This window comes from Podarcis muralis, chromosome 16, assembly GCF_964188315.1.
Source record: "Podarcis muralis chromosome 16, rPodMur119.hap1.1, whole genome shotgun sequence".
Lineage (NCBI taxonomy): Eukaryota > Metazoa > Chordata > Lepidosauria > Squamata > Lacertidae > Podarcis > Podarcis muralis.
Window position 1 is genome coordinate 391,327 of NC_135670.1, and position 21,768 is coordinate 413,094.

Here is a 21,768-nt window from a genome sequence, read left to right on the forward strand (position 1 = left end):
ACCCCCCACATCCACAAACAGCCCAGGAGGACTGACTTAGCTCACAATACTGCCAGGGTTGTGGATGAAACCCCTTAGGGAAACCTAAGAAGAGGTGCCCCTCGAGTTCCCTCGCCACATCTCAGAATCGTAGAGCTGGAAGGGACCCCCAAAGGTCATCTAGCCCAACCCCCGTGGCGCAGGAGTTGCAATGAAAGGATTCCAGATTCTTGTTCCATCTAGATGTTTCTGGTTACCATCCCCATCATACTCTGCTGTCGGTTGTGCTGGCTGGGGCTGACGGGATCTGCAGAGTCGAGGAGAATCCTGGGGGCACCACGTTGGAGAAGTCTGGACTGCGCCGGCCAGCAGTGGCTCTCTGAGGTTTGAGATGTCGCCGGAGATCGAACCAGGAACCTTCTGCATGCAAAGAGGGCAACCTGCCAGGAAACTGCCAAATGGGCTGAACAGGGCCAGTGCCAGGGTTTTGCAGGGCTTTTGGTTATCCTACCTCCCCCCTCATTGATGCTATTTTCGCCCCCTCCTTGTTTTCATTATTCCTGCCGCCCCCGCTTGCTTGCTGCACAGAGAAGCAGCAAGGAAAAGTCAAACTGGTGAAATTAGCACACTCTGAAATTGTACAAGAACCAAAACACACCCATCTTTCGAAACCCAAACCAATCTGAATTTTGCAATGAAGTTCTCCAACTGAAGAATATTTTACACCCCCCCCAAAAAAAAACCACACCCACAGAAGAAGCATCTATTAAGGGAAAGGGTTCTTTCATGTTAACATATTGTAGCAGGGAAATAACATGCAAGAATACCTGGGGGGTTGGGGACACCCCCCCCCACAAACCCAGGTATTTTAGTTTAATACAGCCTCCGTTAGGAGGAATTCACATTGAAAGGCAGGCCAATTTCCATGAGGATTTTCAAGAAATAAAATGGCAAATTGCTGCAAGGAAAGCAGAGAACTGAATTTAAGACTGAAGACACTGAGAAGAGTGGAATGGACTGATTGTTTCCACCCATGCCAACTGCGGGGATGTGGGTCCTCGTAGGATGCCCAGGCCTGCCAACCCTTGCCCCCCTGCCCGCCGTGGGATCGAACCCTGAGGAAGGATCCCAGCAGCCTGCAGTTTAGCACCAGTTTGAGGGCACCAGGTTGGGGAAGGTTGGTCCACCCTGACCAGCAATGGCTTTCTGGGGTTCCAGACCAGCCCTAGCTAGAGATGCTGTTGAGGGTCAAACATGGAGCCTTCAGCTTCTTGTACCGCTGAGCTACAGCCTTTGTTCTAAAAATAAGACGCTAGTCCTCATGGTTCTCCACAAAGGGATGATTTAAATAGGAACCTAGGAAGCATCCTTATACCGAGGTCTTTGGTTAGGGACAAAATTGAGGCAGTGGTTTCAGAGGATCAGCACTGGGAAATAGGAACGTGATGCCTGGGAACACCGAAGCATGCGTGAATCACAGAATTGCAGAGCTGGAAGGGAACCCAGGGGTCATCTAGTCCAACCCCCTTCAGTGCAGGAATCTCAGCAGATCCTGAGGTGTGTCTCCCTGCCAGGGACTGGTTGGGTGCAGAGGAATGGTGGGAGGAACCAGCTGGATCACGGGGCATAATTAGCAAATGTTAATTCAGACTTCTTCTTCTCTCTCTCTCTCATTTCCTGATACAGTCAAACCTTGGTTCTCAAACGGCTCCGTTTTCAAACGTTTCGCCAAAAACCGGGAAGTAAATGCTCTGGTTTACAAACGTTTTTCGGAACCCGAACGTCCAACGCACCTTCCGCTTGAGTGCAAGAACTTCTTGCACCCAGTCGGAAGTCGAACGGCCTTCTGGAGCGGATTACGTTCGACAACCGAGGTTTGACTGCAAAGGGGAACCAGAGCAAGGGGCGGACGAGAAGTGGGAGCACTGGAAAATGAGAGGAGGCGGCTGGATTTCCACACTTCGCTCAGGAAGCAGCTGCAGAGCCACTGGCTATTCACAGGAGCATGAAGATGGTGATGAGGGCAGGTGCCAAAACAGCTCTGGCAACGTGGAAGAAGAACAGGCCGGACGCGAAAAGTCCTGCAAAGACAAAAAGGGGGAGATGTTCCCAATTAAATGGAGGCAGCGATGGCCACCAACCTGGATGGCTTTAAAAGTGTCATGTACTGAGTTGAATAGGATCCAAAAGGCAGCAGTCTGATTGGTCCTAGAACAATAGGATCCAGAATGCAGCAGTCTGATTGGTCCTAGAAAAATAGGATCCAGAATGCAGAAGTCTGATTGGTCCTAGAACAATAGGATTCAGAATGCAGCAGTCTGATTGGTCCTAGAACAATAGGATTCAGAATGCAGCAGTCTGATTGGTCCTAGAACAATAGGATCCAGAATGCAGCAGTCTGATTGGTCCACAGGAGCCACCCAATCCAGCTCCCGGAGGAAGTGAATCCGCAACCTGATTGGCCTACAGGAGAATCCCAGAATTTGCCAATCACGTGGGGCCCACTGTGTAAATAATGTATATAAAGCAGACATTCTGGGGGAACCTCCATTCCTCCTAACCACTATGAGCTGAATAAAGAGCATGAAATCCACTCTTGATTCCAAGTATATTTCAAAGAGGATGGGACAAACTCAGGGAGGAGGAGAGGGCTCTCGAGGGCTCCCAGCCACGATGGCTCTGCGATGCTTCTGAGTGGCAGTGGCTGGGAACCACAGGAGGGGAGAGAGTTGCTCTCGCACTCAGATCCCGCTCGTGGGTTTCGCACAGGCATCTGGTTGAGCACTGTGAGAAGAGGAGGCTGGACTAGATGGAGAAGCCACAACAGAAGGAGCAGGTGGAGGCGCAAAGGAATATCAGACTTGGAAACACCTATCTCACTGGATCAGATTCATCCGTTTGGCTGAATTAATTGGCTTTGGGGGGGGGAATGTGCAATTAATGGTCACTGTTTTGTACAGTGGTACCTCGGGTTAAGAACTTAATTCATTCCGGAGGTCCGTTCTTAACCTGAAGTACCACTTTAGCTAATGGGGCCTCCTGCTGCCGCCACACGATTTCTGTTCTCACCCTGAAGCAAAGTTCTTAACCCGAGGTAATATTTCTGGGTTAGCAGAGTCTGTAACCTGAAGTGTCTGTAACCTGAAGCATCTGTAACCCGAGGTACCACTGTATTGCGTCATTATCCTCCTTAGTGGGTTGGGCACCTTTCAAGGTGACCCGGAAACTACAATTAATCCAGAATGCGGCAGCTAGACTGGGAACTGGGAGCGGCAGCCGAGACCATATAACACCAGTCCTGAAACACTGGCTCCCAGTACGTTTCTGAGCACAATTCAAAGTGTTGGTGCTGACCTTTAAAATCCTAAACGGCCTCAGTCCAGTATACCTGAAGGAGCATCTCCACCCCCATCGTTCTGCCCGGATGTTGAGGTCCAGCACTGAGAGCCTTCTGGCGGTTCCCTTGCTACGAGAAGCCAAGTTACAGGGAATCAGGCAGAGGGCCTTCTCGGTGGTGGCACCCGCCCTGTGGAATGCCCTCCCACCAGATGTCAAGGACATAAGCAACTATCTGACGTTTAGAAGACATCTGAAGGCAGCCCTGTTTAGGGAAGTTTTTAATGACGGAGGTTTTGATGTATTTTTAATCTTTTGTTGGAAGCTGCCCAGAGTGGCTGGGGAAACCCACAGATGGGGGGGGGGTATAAGTAATCAATTATTATTATACATTATTTGGGGGGGGTGAGATGGGGGAGCACAACACCCCCAAAAGGACCACCTCAGTATTATTTCCCCACCCATTGAACTTCAGAGGGGAGAGGGATGGCAATCAGGAAAAGCCCCCCCCCCCCCGGAGAATTCAGCTCAGAGGACGTGTGAGAAAAGACTCTTCATCCAGGTACCCACATCCCAACCCGTAAATACCTTCCCAGGGAGTTGGGGCCACCTATGGCTTTCAGAATGAGCTGGTTCTAAATGAAATGAATAAATTAAAATAAACCTCGCAGAAGCCCCCAGACGCCACATACATGCTTGCTTGGCATGGCAGATATAATTACCTTTTTGCTTTCTCTCTCCAACAGCCTCCCCGTGTTCCAGGGGTTAGGCAAATAATGACTTAAATGACTTCAAAAAGAATGGATGAATACCAAATAATGAATTACAATGAATAATGCAGGGGAACGGCTAAAAGGGTTCTGGAGAGGGAACATTTGCTCCGGCGCACTTCAGAAATGACGCCATCGTCTCAGCCCAGCTGACAAATGCGCTATTCTCCAAAAAGGGGAAATAATAATGTTCATTTGGCAAGCTTGATTATTTCAAATATTTGCTGCGTAGTTTGGATTCCAGATGCTCCAACAGGATAGGGTTGTTATTATTATTTTGATGAGATGTGGAAATCTCAAAAATATTTCTCTTTAGCTTGTCAGCATATCAGCTCATCTGGAGGTGCAGTCCAGGCTGTGATTTGTAACTTGAATTGCACCAGACCTCGGCTCCTGGGCTAAACAGCTTCAAGTTATAACACAAAGCGACCCCAATTTTTCCACCCTCACCTCTGAGGGATGTTGCAGGAATTTATGTATAGTGGGGGGGGGGGGGTTTGCCCCTCCAGCAGATATCATGTACATGCAGCCCACTACCACAATCAGCACAATCACTTTTGTGACTTGTCCCCACACAACACTTCATCACAGTTTCTTCCTATCTATTCAAAGGGCCTCTGCTGCACGATACCAAATGTAAGAATTCACTGATCAATGTGTCTCTGTACTGGCACACTGGGAAAACTCCAGAAATCCCTATAGACCTGTGAGCTCAGCTCCTCAGCAGCCCCTCTGCCTGAGGGATCATCCCTGGCCTCCTGATACCTGAGTGCCAGACAGGTAGCCATTCCAGAAATAACAAACCCAGATGAAGACAAAAGAGTGTGATGAACTTGGCTGGGAAACAGGGAAATGTAAATATATTTTTTGTTCCACTTACTGGGTGTTTGGTGGAGGGCAAGGGGAACCATGGGGCAGGGTCCAGGATGCTCAGATTACTGCCACCAGACCTCCCCTTTCGTGATGTAACCGTGATGTATGAGTGATGTAGTTTGGGGTGTGTGTGACATGGGGATTAGCAGCTAATAAAAGTTTGGGTTCTCTTTTGTATGGGGCTTCCATCTTGTTCCACCTTGTGGCAGTTGGGAGTCCTGTCTTGACAGTCTTCAATAAAGGCCAAGCCAACTGGCTGCTGTTTTGCTCTGGTATTCCTGGCTGGGGTCCTTGTTTTCTGTCCAAGGGAGCCCTCAGATTTCTCCATTAACAGGGATGATGGAAGTTGTAGCACAACAATATTCTGGGGGAGTCAAGGGGTGCCCATCAGAGAGAGGGGGGGCGCATAAGAATCCGGATCAGGCCAATGGCCCATCTAGCCCAGCATCCTGCAGGAACCCACAAGCAGGATCCGGGCGCCAGAGCAACTCTCCCCTCCGGTGGTTTCCAGCAACGGGTGTTCAACTGCTTCCGACGGTGGAGGCAGAGCAGATTCATGGTGGCTGGCAGCCCTCTCCCCTCCCCTGATAGCCCTCTCCTCCATGAATTTGTCCAATCCTCCTTTACAGGTTGGTGGGCCTTCCTGCCTCCTGTGGCAGAGAGTTCCACTGTTTAACTGTCACTGAAATACTACTCGGTATTGATCCAGAGCAGATTCCAATGCATAGTTAGCAGAGTAACAACTTAAACACTGTTACACTTTTCCTTCTCCTCCTGCGATGAGGCATTTTAATGAGGTATTTTAATATTTTAATGTTGTATTTTAATGTTGTTTTAAGTTGTAATCATTCAACTTGTTTTTATTATTGCTTGTTAGCCGCCCTGAGCCTGGCCTTGGCTGGGGAGGGCGGGGTATAAATAAAAAAATATTGTTGTTGTTGTTGTTGTTGTTATTATTATTATTATTACTATTACAGGGGGGGCACATCTTTAAAGTTAAATGTTACAAATATTATGCCTGAATGTATCCTTTCAACTTGACAGCTCAGAGAAGTTACCTAGCTTTAAAAATAATATAAAATCGTCTCCTTTCCCAGTTCCTCCCATTCCAAAGCTATTTTCCCCTTGAAAAGGGACTCCAGGAAGTTCTCAGAGGTGACAATTGCTGGGCTCATTGTTTGCCAAGGGAAGCCAAATCTCCTCACCTGACTCGCCTCAGGCTCCAGACATGCAAAGGAAGTTCTATTGTACTTTTGGGTGGTGGGTACTTAAGACATATTTGTCTATGCTCATCTTATACCTGAGTCTTGCCCTGCCATGTCTGCTTATGCTAATCTTGTACCAAGGACTTGTCTGGACATGTTTGCCAAGGTTAACCACTCCCCTTTTGTGACATGTCAGTGATGTAGCAATGATGCTGTACGAACTGTATTCTGGGATATGGTGGGGAAGTTTTAAAAGTCTTTGTCACCCCATCCTCAGGGTTCAAATTTCCTCTTTGAACCTATTGCGCAATAAACTTTGGTCTACAGCTATTTGCTCCGGTTGGCTGGACTCCTTCCTTTCTTCCGCAGGGACCCGCGGGCTCTGCCCGACTAGCTGGGTGACTGAGCAGCCTCGCACCTAGATTTTTCCGTAACAAACACGTTGCAGGATTTCCCCAAAATAGACCAGAGGCAATTCATATTTCATCCAGCAGAGCTTTACTGCTACTGAAGGCAAATGAGCATAATGGTCACAAATGCAATACAGTCATACCTCGGGTTACAGACACTTCGGGTTGCGCGATTTTGGTTTGCGCACCGTGCCAAACCCAGAAGTACCAGAACGGGTTACTTCTGGGTTTCGGCGCTTGCGCATGTGCTGAATCGCGACCCAAGCATGGCGGCGCTGCGGGTTGCGGATGCTGTGGGTTGCAAACGTGCATCCCGCACAGATCACGTTCGCAACCCGAGTGTCCACTGTACATTCAGGATTGGCACTGCCCATAAGAAATCCAGTTGCAGCAGATTTAACATAAACTTACAGTAACTTATAATAAGCCTAAACCTTAATACTTTATTCAGAACACCAGACCAGAAGGAAAGAGAGACAGAAAGTGAAGCCCAGGCTCCTTCTGGGAAGTAATAGTGCCACTGTATTCTGCTCTGGTCAGACCTCACCTGGAGTACTGTGTCCAGTTCTGGGCACCACAGTTCAAGAAGGACACTGACAAACTGGAACGTGTCCAGAGGAGGGCAACCAAAATGGTCAAAGGCCTGGAAACGATGCCTTATGAGGAACGGCTAAGGGAGCTGGGCATGTTTAGCCTGGAGAAGAGGAGGTTAAGGGGTGATATGATAGCCATGTTCAAATATATAAAAGGATGTCACATAGAGGAGGGAGAAAGGCTGTTTTCTGCTGCTCCAGAGAAGCGGACACGGAGCAATGGATCCAAACTACAAGAAAGAAGATTCCACCTAAACATTAGGAAGAACTTCCTGACAGTAAGAGCTGTTCGACAGTGGAATTTGCTGCCAAGGAGTGTGGTGGAGTCTCCTTCTTTGGAGGTCTTTAAGCAGAGGCTTGACAACCATATGTCAGGAGTGCTCTGATGGTGTTTCCTGCTTGGCAGGGGGTTGGACTCGATGGCCCTTGTGGTCTCTTCCAACTCTATGATTCTATGATTCTATGATTCTATGATTCTATGATTCTGCCCTTATTATTATAATCAGCATGACCTTGACAGAAAGAGATAATAGAAGCAGTCTAAGCCAGCTGTACTCAGCTTCTCTGAAAGAATAACCCAAACCTCATGAACCTTCTGCTTGCTTCTTTCACACAGAGAAGCTTCCAGAACCCCCTAGAATGAATTAGAATAGAACACGAAAGATCAGTACGTCAGATCAACACTTTTTGCACTAAGAAATGCAAACTGACATTAACAATGTGCTGTCCTAAATCTTCCAACATCCAGCCTCATCAGACGCCCATCAACTATGAGAGAGGGATAAAAGCTTTTCTCTACCACTTTCTCAAGGCTGTGCCTCGTTTTATTCACCCCCCTTTCTTCTAATCTAAAAAGCCCCAAAGGCTGCGACCATTCCTCACAGGGGAGATGCTCCATCCCCGTGACCCTTCCGCTTGTCCTTATCTGAACCTTCCCCAATTCTGCAACATCCTTTCAGAGGTGACCTCCTGTCCTTTCTATCACAAGCTACAGTCTCGAATGGATTACCCCTTAAAAACTGGGTACATCACGCTGCCCAACTTATGGGCAAATAGGACGTCTCAGTGACCGAGATCAAAGAATCTCCCTTATATTCCCAGAAAAATATTGTCTAACGAACCATAAGAGCAGTGGCAACTAAAAACGACCTAAACTCTATGTACACATCCACATGCGCCCCATTATATTTCAGACTTAGAGAGGCCCATGAACATACACCTTATTTCAATTAACTGACTTTTGTACAACTTGGGAAAGCTTTTACGATTAAATACGAGGAAATTTTCTGATTACTGTTTTAGAAATGGTTTATCCATTAATTATGAAAAATCTAAAATTTTAGTCTTCGAAAGAAGATTCTCCTGGTCTAAATAGGTACTGGATGGCCATAACCTTGAACAGGTAAAATACTTCAGTTACCTAGGGCTCACATTCCATCATACAGGATCTTGGAAGCACCATTGGCAAACCTCCCTTCAAAAGGCGGAGATTACAAAGCTAGCCATACATAGATTCTTCTTCACAAAGAGCGGCAAATATGTTCCAGCAGCCTTAAGGGTTTTCAATGCAAAGCCCGTTTCCCAACTCCTGTAGGCAGCAAATGTCTGGCATAATGGGGACCTGCCAAAGCTAGATGGCTTTCAGGCAAAATTTTTACGATCTCTGCTGCAGGTACCCAACTGCGTCCCCAACTCCGTACTTCTGTTAGAAGCTGGTGAATGCCCAATTTCAGCTAGAGCGTGGTGGGCTGCCCTAAAACATTGGCTCAGGATTTCAGTGTTTAATCTAGGGAAGGGTCTGTACCAACATTTGACCAATGAGGAATTTGTCAGCAAATGGCAGAAAACCATGGCTAAAAAAGCCACCTCTATTGGTCTGTCTCCCCCCCCCCAACTGTATTACCTGGGCTATGAAGGCGCCCAAAAGGTTTTAAAGCAAAGATTATGGGACAATGCACACAGTGACTTGCGATCTCAGTCACACGCAGTCTGTAGTCCGCTGGCAGTAGGAGTTCAATATGGGTATGTCTTTAAGTTAACATCTTACATCAAAAACCTGACAGTACCTAACTATTGAAGGCTTTTCACCAAAGCCAGACTGAATGTCTTCCCCTCTGCAGTGCTGGATGGTAGGTTGAGAGGAGTTCCCTACCAGGACAGACTTTGCTCGTGTGCTCAAGACATCGATTCCATAAATCATATTTTGTTACATTGTGCGAAGTATGAGCAGGCCAGGGCTGAACTGATACTACCCTTGCTGGTGCCTTTCCCGGGAAAGTCAGAGGCTCACTATGTCAGGTTCCTACTGGAAGACCAGACAAAAGCTAGAACGTTGGCAGTGGCAAAGTTTTTATCGGTGGTTGCAAGAACAAATGAGCCCTATATTCCAAACAAAGTGCTTGATTAACCTGGAGGTAGGCTGTATGAACTCTGTATTGATTTGTAATGTTTTGTTGGTCTCTGGACCGTAATAAAGTTTGTTGTTGTTAAATACAATAAACTCTGCTTATAGAGATGGGAGACACAGAGGCAGACCAACAAACGAACGTGTTTGCATTAGGGGATGTCCTGAAGTAGAGGACCTTATGCATTATATCTTTTGCTGCCCCTTGTATAATGAAGCGAGAGAACGATTATTAGCACCTATAATGACAAGGTCCCCTGGCCAGAACCCCTCTGACGTGTTTTTATATCTCCTCGCAGACACAAATAAGTATGTGACCTGGCGTGTAGCACTCTTTGCATCTGCTGCTAGGAAAACTAGAGCAAATTATATAGCCAAGATAGCCACCAGCTGTAAAGGAGATGAATATATTTGACCCTACCTACATCTAGCTATATTTTATCTTTATCACCAAACTCCGAATATGATTGCACATTGTATTAATTAACATTATTTTTTAATATATTAGTGGCCATGTGGTGATTTTAGCCTATAAATTTTAATTGTTTAAAGTCTTAACCTGTATATTAAGGTACTTTTATAGCGGGTGGCGCTGTGGGTAAAACCTCAGCGCCTAGGACTTGCCGATCGCATGGTCGGCGGTTCGAATCCCCACGGCGGGGTGAGCTCCTGTTGTTCGGTCCCTGCTCCTGCCCACCTAGCAGTTCGAAAGCACCCTTAAGTGCAAGTAGATAAATAGGTACCGCTTTACAGCGGGAAGGTAAACGGCGTTTCCGTGTGCTGCTCTGGTGGTTCGCCAGAGCAGCGATGTCACGCTGGCCACGTGACCCAGAAGTGTCTGCGGACAGCGCTGGCTCCCGGCCTCTAGAGTGAGATGGGCGCGCAACCCCAGAGTCTGTCAAGACTGGCCCGTACGGGCAGGGGTACCTTTACCTTTATAGCTCTGTTTAGAGTAGGTAATGTCTTGATAATATAAATGTTTTAAGTTTTTTGTATTAATCCAGCATAAAAGGTAAAGGTAAAGGTACCCCTGCCCGTACGGGCCAGTCTTGACAGACTCTAGGGTTGTGCGCTCATCTCACTCTATAGGCCAGGAGCCAGCGCTGTCCGAAGACACTTCCGGGTCACGTGGCCAGCGTGACAAGCTGCATCTGGCGAGCCAGAGCCGCACACGGAACGCCGTTTACCTTCCCGCTAGTAAGCGGTCCCTATTTATCTACTTGCACCCGGGGGTGCTTTCGAACTGCTAGGTTGGCAGGCGCTGGGACCGAACAACGGGAGCGCACCCCGCCGCGGGGATTCGAACCACCGACCTTTCGATCAGCAAGCCCTAGGCGCTGAGGCTTTTACCCACAGCGCCACCCGTGTCCCTTTAATCCAGCATAGTTTCTTTTAATTGTTGAATGATCCTGTGTACATTGCGGCAACCTTTGGCTATGTGCAATAAAACTGATTGATGTATGGAAGTGAGAGCTGGACCATCAAGAAGGCTGATCGCCGAAGAATGGATGCTTTTGAATTCTGGTGCTGGAGGAGACTCTTGAGAGTCCCATGGACTGCAAGAAGATCCAACCTCTCCATTCTGAAGGAAATCAGCCCTGAGTGCTCACTGGAAGGACAGATCCTGAAGCTGAGGCTCCAAGACTTTGGCCACCTCAGGAGAAGAGAAGACTCCCTGGAAGAGACCCCGATGTTGGGAAAGATGGAGGGCACAAGGAGAAGGGGACGAGGGAGGACGAGATGGTGGGACAGTGTTCTGGAAGCTACCAGCCTGAGGGAGGCAGTGGAAGACAGGAGGGCCTGGCGTGCTCTGGTCCAGGGGGTCACAAAGAGGTGGACACGACTAAACAACTAAACAACAATAAAACGGACTGACCGATCACAGGCTACGGTGCCCGCCTTTGGTCTTCTGAACCACTGCAGGACGTGATGGCAACGGGCGGGAAATAAATCGAAATATTACTCACCTGCAGCTGCAGATTGAGGGCACGAAGCATAGGGGAAGACCTCCCAAGCTTTCTGAGTCCCCAAGGCCTGCGCGGAGCAGGTGTAAGAGTCATCTTTGTTCTTGGCGTTCAAGGTGAGGTGCAGCCTGGCATTGTCAGAAGCTGTGTCCCCCGTTATTGTATTCTTCCAGGAGTAAGTCACCCGAACTTTGGCTCCAGCTCCAGCCTCACACAGCAAATTGAGGTTGCAGGAGCTGTTGGGCAGCCTTTCTCCCGTGATGTTGATGTCTGAAACGGTAGGGAGGGAAGGGGTGAGCAAGAGGAGGGACAGGGTCAAGAAATCGCAGCCATCTTCCACTCCCAGAAGGTGCAGCCACCTTGCAACCTGCCGCCCCAGAGGGCAGGGCCCGAACCAACAGATTCAAATCTCAAGAAAGGAGATCCAGACTAAACATTAGGAAGTTCCTGGTGCGAAGAGCAGCTTGACTGTGGAACAGACTCCCCGGGAAGGTGGCGGACTCAGAGACAGGTTGTGGCCGGATCCAGCGTGGGCTCTGCCAAGGTTTGGCAAAAACAATAACGCTAGAAAAATGCCACCTGTGCTGCTGATAGGAGTAGTACGACTCGTGCAATACGTTGGCGGCTAATATACACACAATAATTACCAAAATGATTATGCATTCTTTATCAATCTTCTGAGAAAAATATAAGACCTTATGCAAAGCCACAGAGACTTGCAAACCTAAGATGAACTTATAATGTCTGATTTCAATAGATTTTTCAAGTGCTTAGCTTAGTCTTTTGTTTTCTTTATCTTTTTCGGTAAGTTCATGAAGATACCAAGAAAAGGTACGTTCGGTGTTGTTCACAATACCGAGAGATGCTAGTGAAGTTGTAGATGGGTGTTAATGTCTGCAACTTCATTAACATCTATCTACAACTTCACTGGTATCTCTGGGTATTGTGAAGATAAAGAAAACAAAAGACTGAGCTAAGCACTTGAAAAATCTATTGAAATCAGACATTATAAGTTCATCTTAGGTTGGGTAGTTCGCAAGTCTCTGTGGCTTTGCATAAGGTCTTGTATTTTTCTCAGAAGATTGATAAAGAATGTGTAATCATTTTGGTAATTATTGTGTGTATATTAGCCGCCAAGGTGTTGCATGAGTCCTACAAGGTCTGGTAAAAGGCTTAAGGAAATGGGTCCCCAGGTGCAAGTTAGCTGGAAAGGGGGTCCTGTGGGATGTAACATCACCGTAGCAGTCAAGTTCAATATTTCCTGTTTGCCCAGAGTGGATGTTTCTCTAGCCAGTATAACTTCCTGTGACACCTGCTCTGGAGCATCCTCCCTCTGCGTGTGAACAGGTAGATGGGCGGGACCCTGGCAGACCCCATAAAAGGACCGGTCCCACAGCCATCTGCTCTCTTGAGACCCTTCTCCTTCTCTGGATGCTTTTGCTGTCTGCTGGCTCTCAGCCAGCCGCGCATGGGCTCATTCCTCACAAGGGGATGAACCCACACCTTTCTCTGTATCTGTAACTACAAGCTAAAGCCTGCCTTCAGGATCATACCGTGAACCGAATGTAAGTAAACCTTGTTACTTTTAAGGGAAGGCTGTTGTGTCTTTATTCTTTTAAAAGGGGAAAGTGGAATTTATCAGGAAAAACAAAATACCAGGAATTTACCAGGAACAAGAGAGATTCAAATGAATCTACCAAATGAATCTCCCTGCTATATAGTGGGGAATGTACTCTGCTACTGACTCACTAGCGTGAGTGAGGAAGGATAATATAGAACCAATATATCCTCTCCTGCTATCCACAGCATTCTCACAAGTCCTGGCTCTGGAAAGGGTGAAGACACCTCGCTGAGAGTGGCCACTCGCCACTTTTCAACATTTCAGGCAGGAGTCTTTTCCCCCAAGATGCCATGGAGGAGGGAACCTGGGGCCGTCTGGACGTGAAGTGCCTGCTCTACCACTGAACTGCAGCCTGACAACCAGGACATTTTAAACCCCTTTTTTGCCAGGGTTACATACGTTCTTGCAAAGCAAGCAAATGGGTGCCTGCCCTCACTTTGCTTCAGAGTTTGAGGGTTGTATCTAGCAAATAAGATGTGCTGAAGAAGGATAATTTTAGCTGCTGTTGCAACATTTAAAACTAAAAGCAGCCACCCAACTTTCTTCCCTTCTCGAGTTTGCTGTAACTTCTCAGTTGAGGAACTGACAATTTCTTGGAAAACTCCTGAACTTAGTAGCTACCAGACACGGCTTTGATTAGTCACAGAATAGTAGAGTTACCAAGGGTCATGTAGTCTAACTTCCTGCAGTGCAGCGATCGCTGCTAAGGCATCCTTGCCAGACGGCCCCCCGATGGAGAGCCTGCCCTGCAGGGGTGTTAGAATTTCTGCTCTGTGATTGCAGTCATGGGATTGTTGTCCATCACATGACGGTATGTGTTTTGACTCCACCGAGTGGGAAGTGACGAAGACGGGATGTTTGTGTGACTGTGTTCCGTGAAGTGGGACTGTTGTCCTTTGTTCTTTCTCTCTTTGCTGTGTGATGCTAGAGAGAGAGGGAGCCATGTTGCAGTGCTCTGTGTGTGTTTAGATGCAAATAAAGTAGATTAGCCAAAATGCTGAGTTGCTGAGGTCTGTCACGTGAAATGCACAAACTCTGCGGATCCCTGAGTGTGCCGGTGTCTGTTGGCATCGGTCGCTGTGATGTTCGGGCTGAAGAAAGCTTTTGAAGCTCCCGAACGAAGGACCAGGAGGGAGAGAACATGCCAGTCAGGCATTCTTCGTTGAGCTGATAGCAGCCTGTGCCCTTTTACTATTAAGTTCAAATTCTCTGCCTTGAATTAAGGCCACAGCCCTACCGTACATTTATGAACCTATCCGCTTTAGTATTTTAACTTTTGTATGTTTTAAAGTATTGCTGTGATTTTTCCTTGATTTCCTTGTCTTTTTTAAAAATAATCAAGTGGTGTACATATGAAATAATGAAATAAATAAATACGTCTCTAGCTCGTTCAAAGTGCATAACTTCCCGCTCCAAGAATCCTGGGAACCGTAGTTCATTCAATGTGCTAGGAGCTGTAGCTCTCTGGGTGGGGAACTGTGTTTCCCAGGATTCTTGGGGGGGGGCCTTCAAATGTGCATGGGAGGTGCTTGGATTTGCAGTTCTTAGAAGTTACTTACGGAAGACGAAGAGCGTGTAGCGGTTCAGCGTCTTGGAGCCTTCCTGGGTGAGCGTCGAAATGTCATAGCCTCCTCCGTCTTCCAAGGTGAGGTTGTGGATTTGGAAGGCAGGTTCCTCCTCCCGGAAAGACACCCTTTCAGAATACCTCGGGTCTAGGACCGTGACGGGCTTCCCTTGCTCCCACATAGCGACGGCCTTGCTGGGTGGGCCGACAGACCTCAATATGAGACCCGAGAAAATGGTCCCTTTTGGAATCACAACAGGAAGACTGACCGAGTGCCCCACATCTTTGGGGCCTAATTCAGCGTGGGTCGCTGCAGGACTGTCTGCGCCTTGGAGAGGAGAGAGAGAAGAGGGAAGAAAGTGAATTTGGAGAGGATGAGATTCACGCGCCATCAACAGGAACCAGGTTGAGACATTGACCAGAGTGTTTCAGCAACCTGGGTTTTGGGGGGGGGCAGTGGGGGTCGGACGTTAGATAGGCTTGCAAAGCAACTGAGGGAGGAGGCACATGAGCTCATAAGCCATTTCAAAATGGGGAGGAGTTAGGGGGGGAACCTAGGGGGCACAGCCAAGTCCCCCATCTCCTCACATCCCTTTCATAGAATGGTTGAATCCTAGGGGCTATGAGGGTCTTCTGGTCCAAATCCCAGCAATGCAAAAATCACAACTAAAGCATCCATGTGATGACAGACGGCTGTCCACCCTCTGCTTAGAAACCTCCAAGGAAGGAGAGCCCAATGAGGGACTTTGTTCCACTGTTGGACAGCTCCTGCCCTCAGAAAATTCTTCCTAATGCTTAATTGGAGTCTCCTGCCTTGCTATTTGAATCTCTTGGTTTGGGTCCTGCCTTCTGGAGAGAACAAGCCCACTCTGATTTCCGTGGGGCAGCCCTTGAGATATTTGAAGACGGGCCCATCTTACCCATTGAGGCTAGTGGTGCGGGACACCAGGACGCCAAGTTCTGGAGGGCGCCAGGCGAGAGTCCGGGGAACATGGGACACGGGTGGCGCTGTGGGTTAAACCACAGAGCCTGGGACTTGCCGATCAGAAGATCAGCGGTTTGAATCCCCGCAACGGGGTGAGATCCTGTTGCTCGGTCCCTGCTCCTGCCAACCTAGCAGTTCGAAAGCAGGTCAAAGTGCAAATAGATAAATAGGTACCGCTCTGGCGGGAAGGTAAACGGCGTTTCCGTGTGCTGCTCTGGTTCGCCAGGCTTAGTCCTGCTGGCCACATGACCCGGAAGCTGTACGCCGGCTTCCTCGGCCAATAAAGCGAGATGAGCGCCGCAACCCCAGAGTCGGCCACGACTGGACCTAATGGTCAGAGGTCCCTATACCTTTAACCTGCAATCCTGCACACAGGCAGGGCTCTCATAAATGAAGGATAGTGTGAGGATATTCCATTCCACCTTCAGAATAGACGTGTGGAATTGTTGCATGTCACATGTCTGTTTACACTCCAGCACAGCTTGCTGGGTACTTCTGTATGTGTATAGCTTTTGCTTTTGCTGTCTTGCTTGTACACCAAGGAGATTGGACGTGTTTTCCTTTTGTCCTGCTGCATGCTGAATAAACTGTTTGCAAATATGCTCACACAACTTCTGCCACTTCTGTTGTGTAATGTTTACTCTGCTGAGTAGCCTGCCCCAGCTTCTGAAGCTCAGGTCACTGATGCTGCACCAAGGAGTGGAGATCGTCTGGAGCCAGCTGGGGCCCTGCCAATTGCCCCCCTTTCCTTGGTTGCATGCCAACAGAGAGCATCAATGGCTTCTAGTCTCCTCCCTCCCCTGTTGGAGGCAGTATACCTGGGAAAATCATCTGCTGGGAATTGCAAGGGGGTTGCTGCAGTTACACTTCTGGGCTTCCCAGTTTTGGGCTTCTGGCTGGACACTGTGAGAACCAGATGTGCCCCCTTTGGCCTGATCCAGAAGCCAACCTCTTCTGGCCCCAGGCCCAGAAGCAGGCTCTCTAGAGTCCTAGGCAGTGCTTCCCCTGCCCTAAAAAAATGTTTAGGGGTGCTCTCATTTTGATTCAAGAAAATCACCCTTTTAAAGTTGAAGTCAGGAAAAATAAATACAATAAATGGACAAAAGCACAAAGATTCACAAAATGTTTAGGGGTATGTGTACCCCTGGGTACCCCCAGAAAAAGCACTGGTCCTAGGTTCTTAGAGCCCTCTGGCCGCTGTGGGGACAAGAGGTGGGACTAGCAGGTCCTGGTGCCGCTGACGCTGGGATGTTCTGTTCATAGAATCCTAGAGTTGGAAGAGACCACAAGGGCCATCGAGTCCAACCCCCTGCCAAGCAGGAAACACCATCAGAGCACTCCTGACATATGGTTGTCAAGCCTCTGCTTAAAGACCTCCAAAGAAGGAGACTCCACCACACTCCTTGGCAGCAAATTCCACTGTCGAACAGCTCTTACTGTCAGGAAGTTCTTCCTAATGTTTAGGTGGAATCTTCTCTCTTGTAGTTTGGATCCATTGCTCCGTGTCCGCTTCTCTGGAGCAGCAGAAAACAGCCTTTCTCCCTCCTCTATGTGACATCCTTTTATATATTTGAAGATGGCTATCATATCACCCCTTAACCTCCTCTTCTCCAGGCTAAACATGCCCAGCTCCCTTAGCCGTTCACATCTGTCTGACACCCACAGAGGATGCTTTGTGTTGTTGTCTCCCTCTCAAAATGCCACTAGCTGACACAATATTTCTTGAGCAATTAATGGGGATGACCTTGCTTGTTTTACAGGCACACACCCAAACCCCATTGCCAAATCTTTCCAGATCAGTTCCTCTTACTCCTAAAAACAACCATGAGGAACATCTCCTCAGAATCCAGGTTGAACCCAGAGCCCAGAAGCTGGATCAGGCCCAAGGGAGCCCATCAAAGCAAGCCTCCTGTTCTCACGGTGGCCATGCAAAAGCCCTTAAGACCTAGAAATCTTGATAGACTGCCTCTGGACCTGGAGGTTCCACCAGGACCTAAGAAGGGTCGCAGCCAGTGCAGCCTTCTTGCTTTGCAGTGGCCAAATGCCACTCAGAACCAATAATAATAATAATAATAATAATAATAATAATAATAATAATAATAATTTATTTTTAGGGCTTTCCACAGGACAGGCGCCACCATCAAGGAGGCCCTCTGCCTGGTTCCCTGTAACTTGGCTTCTTGCAGCCAGGGAACCGCCAGAAGCACAATTCAAAGTGTTGGTGCTGACCTTGAAAGCCCTAAAAGGCCTCAGCCCAGTATACCTGAAGGAGCGTCTCCACCCCCATTGTTCTGCCCAGACACTGAGGTCCAGATCCGAGGGCCTTCTGGTGGTTCCCTCATTGCGAGAAGTGAGGTTACAGGGAACCAGGCAGAGGGCCTTCTCGGTAGTGGCACCCGCCCTTGGAACGCCCTCCTGTCAGATGTCAAAGAGAAAAACAACTACCAGACTTTTAGAAGACATCTGAAGGCAGCCCTGTTTAGGGAAGCTTTTAATGTTTAATAGCCTATTGTATTTTAATATTCTGTTGGAAGCTGCCCAGAGTGGCTGGGGAAACCCAGCCAGATGGGCGGGGTATAAATAATATATCATCATCATCATCATCACGATAATGAAGTGGGCAGGAGCATCGTGAGGCCAGAACCCCAATTTGCAGCTTTTCCATCAGGCTACAGGCAAAGGCGAGAGATGAGACATTGGGGAACCAGCAATCCTGGTTCTCCTCCCGCCCCCAAAATCTCCCCTTTCTAGTCTGCTGCTACAACAATTCTCTGGGCCTGTTTGCATAGCAGGGTGATTTGCAGTGACAAAGGGACCCCGGCCCCTTCTGGACTCACAAGCCCACCTAATTCCACCTCTAGGCACGGATTCTGTGATTTTTGCATTGCAGGGGTCGGACTGGGTGGCCCGTTGGGTCTCGTCCATCTCTACAGTTCTATGAGTCTACAGAACGTGTGCTTAAAAACCAAAACCAAAAGCCAACAACTCATTGTGCCTTCAGCACCCCATAATAACCAGACATTTATTTTCAACGCTTCTGAGAAAATGTCCCGCCCATGATTCCGTGTTTGCAGTTAACCAGCCACAATTTCGTCCTTTTTGTTCAGTGCTCGTCAGAAGGGGTTGGGGTTTTTTGTTTTTTGGGCACTTTGAGCTCTTTGGAGAAAAGGTGAGATACAAATGGGATATCATAGTTCACCCTCAGCCAGCAAATACACCTTTAAAAGGAAATTGCCTTTTTCCTGGTTGTGGAATGAACAAATGCCCATTGGGAAGACGGATAAACACCCTGTAAGCAAATCTGCCTGAAGCTCATTGTCAAATAACCTCTCTGAAAACAACCTGGAAAATTTCCGCAATAAAGACTGGATATTGTCTAACATCTGTGTTTGCAACTGGGGATAAATGTGGTATAAGCAGGGAGCCCTATACCTCCACACACATTGCTTGCTCGTGCAAGAAGAGGCAAGGGCATTGCATTATGGAACACACACACAGAGAGGGAGTTTAACAGAGCGTCACCTGGATTTTACTCACTTGTAGCTTGGAAGGTGAAGACGAGGAGGAGGAATGCAACAGCTGGATCCATGTTGGTGTCACGGTGGAGAGATCAGCCCCAAGGAAAACGTGTGAGGAGCCTGGACAGCTCAGCCAGGGACACCCGCTTCTCCTTCCCTTTTCTGCAACTTGGCCAAGGATGGGGAGAGGCTTCCTCCTGCCCGCCCTTCTTGTAGGCTTGGCCATCGGATGACACCCAGGGTGGACCTTGGGGTCATGTGACCAGGCCCCATGGACACAGTAGCCAGAGACCTCCCTCTGGGTTTAGGAAACACACACACACACACACACACACACACACACACACGGAACGTCCTTGCCACTTCTGCTTGAGGAAGGAGGACTGGGTGTGCAAGCTTTGGGATCCACTAGGATGGTGGGAGAAAAAAGGCCTTCTTGGGGGGGGGGGGTTAATGCTGTTGAAGGGGCCATTAGAATATTGTTCTCTATATGAACCCCCCCCCCCCAAAAGAAAACTGTTTAAGGCATTTTCTCCTCTCTCATATGTTATCCCAAAGGGGGGAGATTTTGAAGGTTTTTCACCAGCCAGAAGAACAAGGCTTTTCCTTGCTGAGATGTTACAGTGAAAATAGGCCTATCTCAGGAATGTTTGGCTTGGGTGAGTAAAAGATAAAGAGCAAGGTTGAATAGGTTGAATGGATGTTATTGTAACCCCAGAGGGAGGGACTGGACATACGTGAAACAAGGAATTCCAAATACGGAGAAACGAAAGCTAAATTCTATACCATTTCCCGTAAATCACGTTTTCTTGTAAATCAGATGATAGACCGTCACAGGGGATATAAAAAGGGGTGGCAAGCCCAGAGAGGGCAGGCAGGCAATGAATTTTACCTTGTCTGTACCATTATTTTGTCATGATAAAATAAAAATGATTTTACTGCTGTCAAATTGACTTTTTGAAGCGAATTCTGATACTCTGAAGGGAAGGAACTAAGAAAAGGTCTTTCACTGTGAGCCCCTCCATCATAAGGGCAGGTTATATACAGTGGGCACTTGGGTTGCAAACACGATGTGTGCGGGAGGCATGTTCGCAACCCGCAGCGTGGCATCTACGCACGTGCGGGTTGTGATTCAGTGCTCCTGCGCATGTGCAAAGTGCGATTTAGTTTCTGCACATGCGCGAGCTCCAAACCCCGGAAGTAACCCATTCCGTGCAACTTGAAGCGTCTGTAACCCAAGGTATGACTGTACTGTATATGTGTAAACAGACCATCTATCACAAAGACGCCACAATATCTGCGGTGCTTCATTCCAATGAAACCAAACTCTGTGCAAGTGCTTGAAATCTCGCTTTGCTCCGAGACTGGGGTGCCAGGCAACATTATGTTTCTGTTTATTACATATAACTAATGAGTCAATTCCACTCGAGTCTGGAGTAAAGTCTATAATGCGCTGGTTCAAATATCTATAGAATCACACTGGAGAGACCTATCAGGAGTAAGCATGGACCAATGGTACCAAATAGTACGGGGAACAGCCCGACTAGAAAAACTAACCAACAAACTGAAACTGAAAGGGGGACAAATGGAAGAAGATGCCTTCACCCCGGTATGGCTCCCCTTAATCACACACACAGCCCAACAAGACAACGGCAAGAACCCACCAATAGCATACAAATGAATATGGCTAACCTGATCCAAAACACCCACCCCACTCACACATGAAAACAAAGACCACCACAGCCAACCACAAAGAAACAACCACACCCTAGGGCAGGCATAGGCAAACTCAGCCCTCCAGATGTTTTGGAACTACAACTCCCATCATCCCTAGCTAACAGGACCAGGGGTCAGGGATGATGGGAGTTGTAGTCCCAAAACATCTGGAGGGCTGAGTTTGCCCATGCCTGGCCTAGGCCAACCCCAACCTCTCTCACCACCAAAGGAACACAAGGGATAGTAAAGGGAACACGCACAAGTGGCGCTGACACAACCCCCCCACACATTAAGGTAGAAACATTGCCACCCGACCCCACCCCACTCCCCATTCCCCCTTCCACCTCTTTCCCCCTCTCTTCCTATGGTAACACTAACGTCTCAACAAATGAAACTGATCTGTAGAAAATGTAACTCGAAAAAAGAGACATTGCACTTGCTTTTGTAAACCAAGAAATCTTTAATAATACGTTGGAAAACAACATCTATAGAATCCCTTCGAAGTATCCTAAGTGACTCCTCAGGTTCTGAGTGATTTCAACGGGAACCCAGTTAAACCGCCTTCCGCTCAGTCGCCCAATTGGTGCCCCCAGCTGAGTCCTGTCTACATGGACGGGCAGCAGTTGTCCGGGTTTTTAGACCCATTCCCAGCCCTGCCTGGAGACCCCAGGGCTTGAACCAGGGACCTCCACGAGGCAGGAGATTCGCTCCTCCCAGCCTTGCCCCTCGGCTGCATCCGCATTGAACCCTGCCTGGCCTCTTCGCTTCTCTGGTTCGGCACTGGCTTGGGACGCAGGCTCAAGGAAGCCCAAATCTTTCAATTCCCCCTT

General features: G+C 48.2%; 1 protein-coding gene across 1 annotated transcript; it reads right to left on the reverse strand.

Annotated features, from left to right (window-relative positions):
• Positions 1-1,304: 1,304 nt before the first annotated feature.
• On the reverse strand, positions 1,305-19,456 carry SLAMF8 (SLAM family member 8). The gene is made up of 4 exons (XM_028710759.2): positions 19,242-19,456; positions 14,715-15,047; positions 11,538-11,804; positions 1,305-2,060 (listed from the first exon to the last, which is right to left on the reverse strand). Exons 1-4 carry the CDS (start codon positions 19,291-19,293, stop codon positions 1,975-1,977), a joined length of 738 nt encoding a protein of 245 aa, XP_028566592.2. The 5' UTR covers positions 19,294-19,456; the 3' UTR covers positions 1,305-1,974.
• Positions 19,457-21,768: the final 2,312 nt, after the last annotated feature.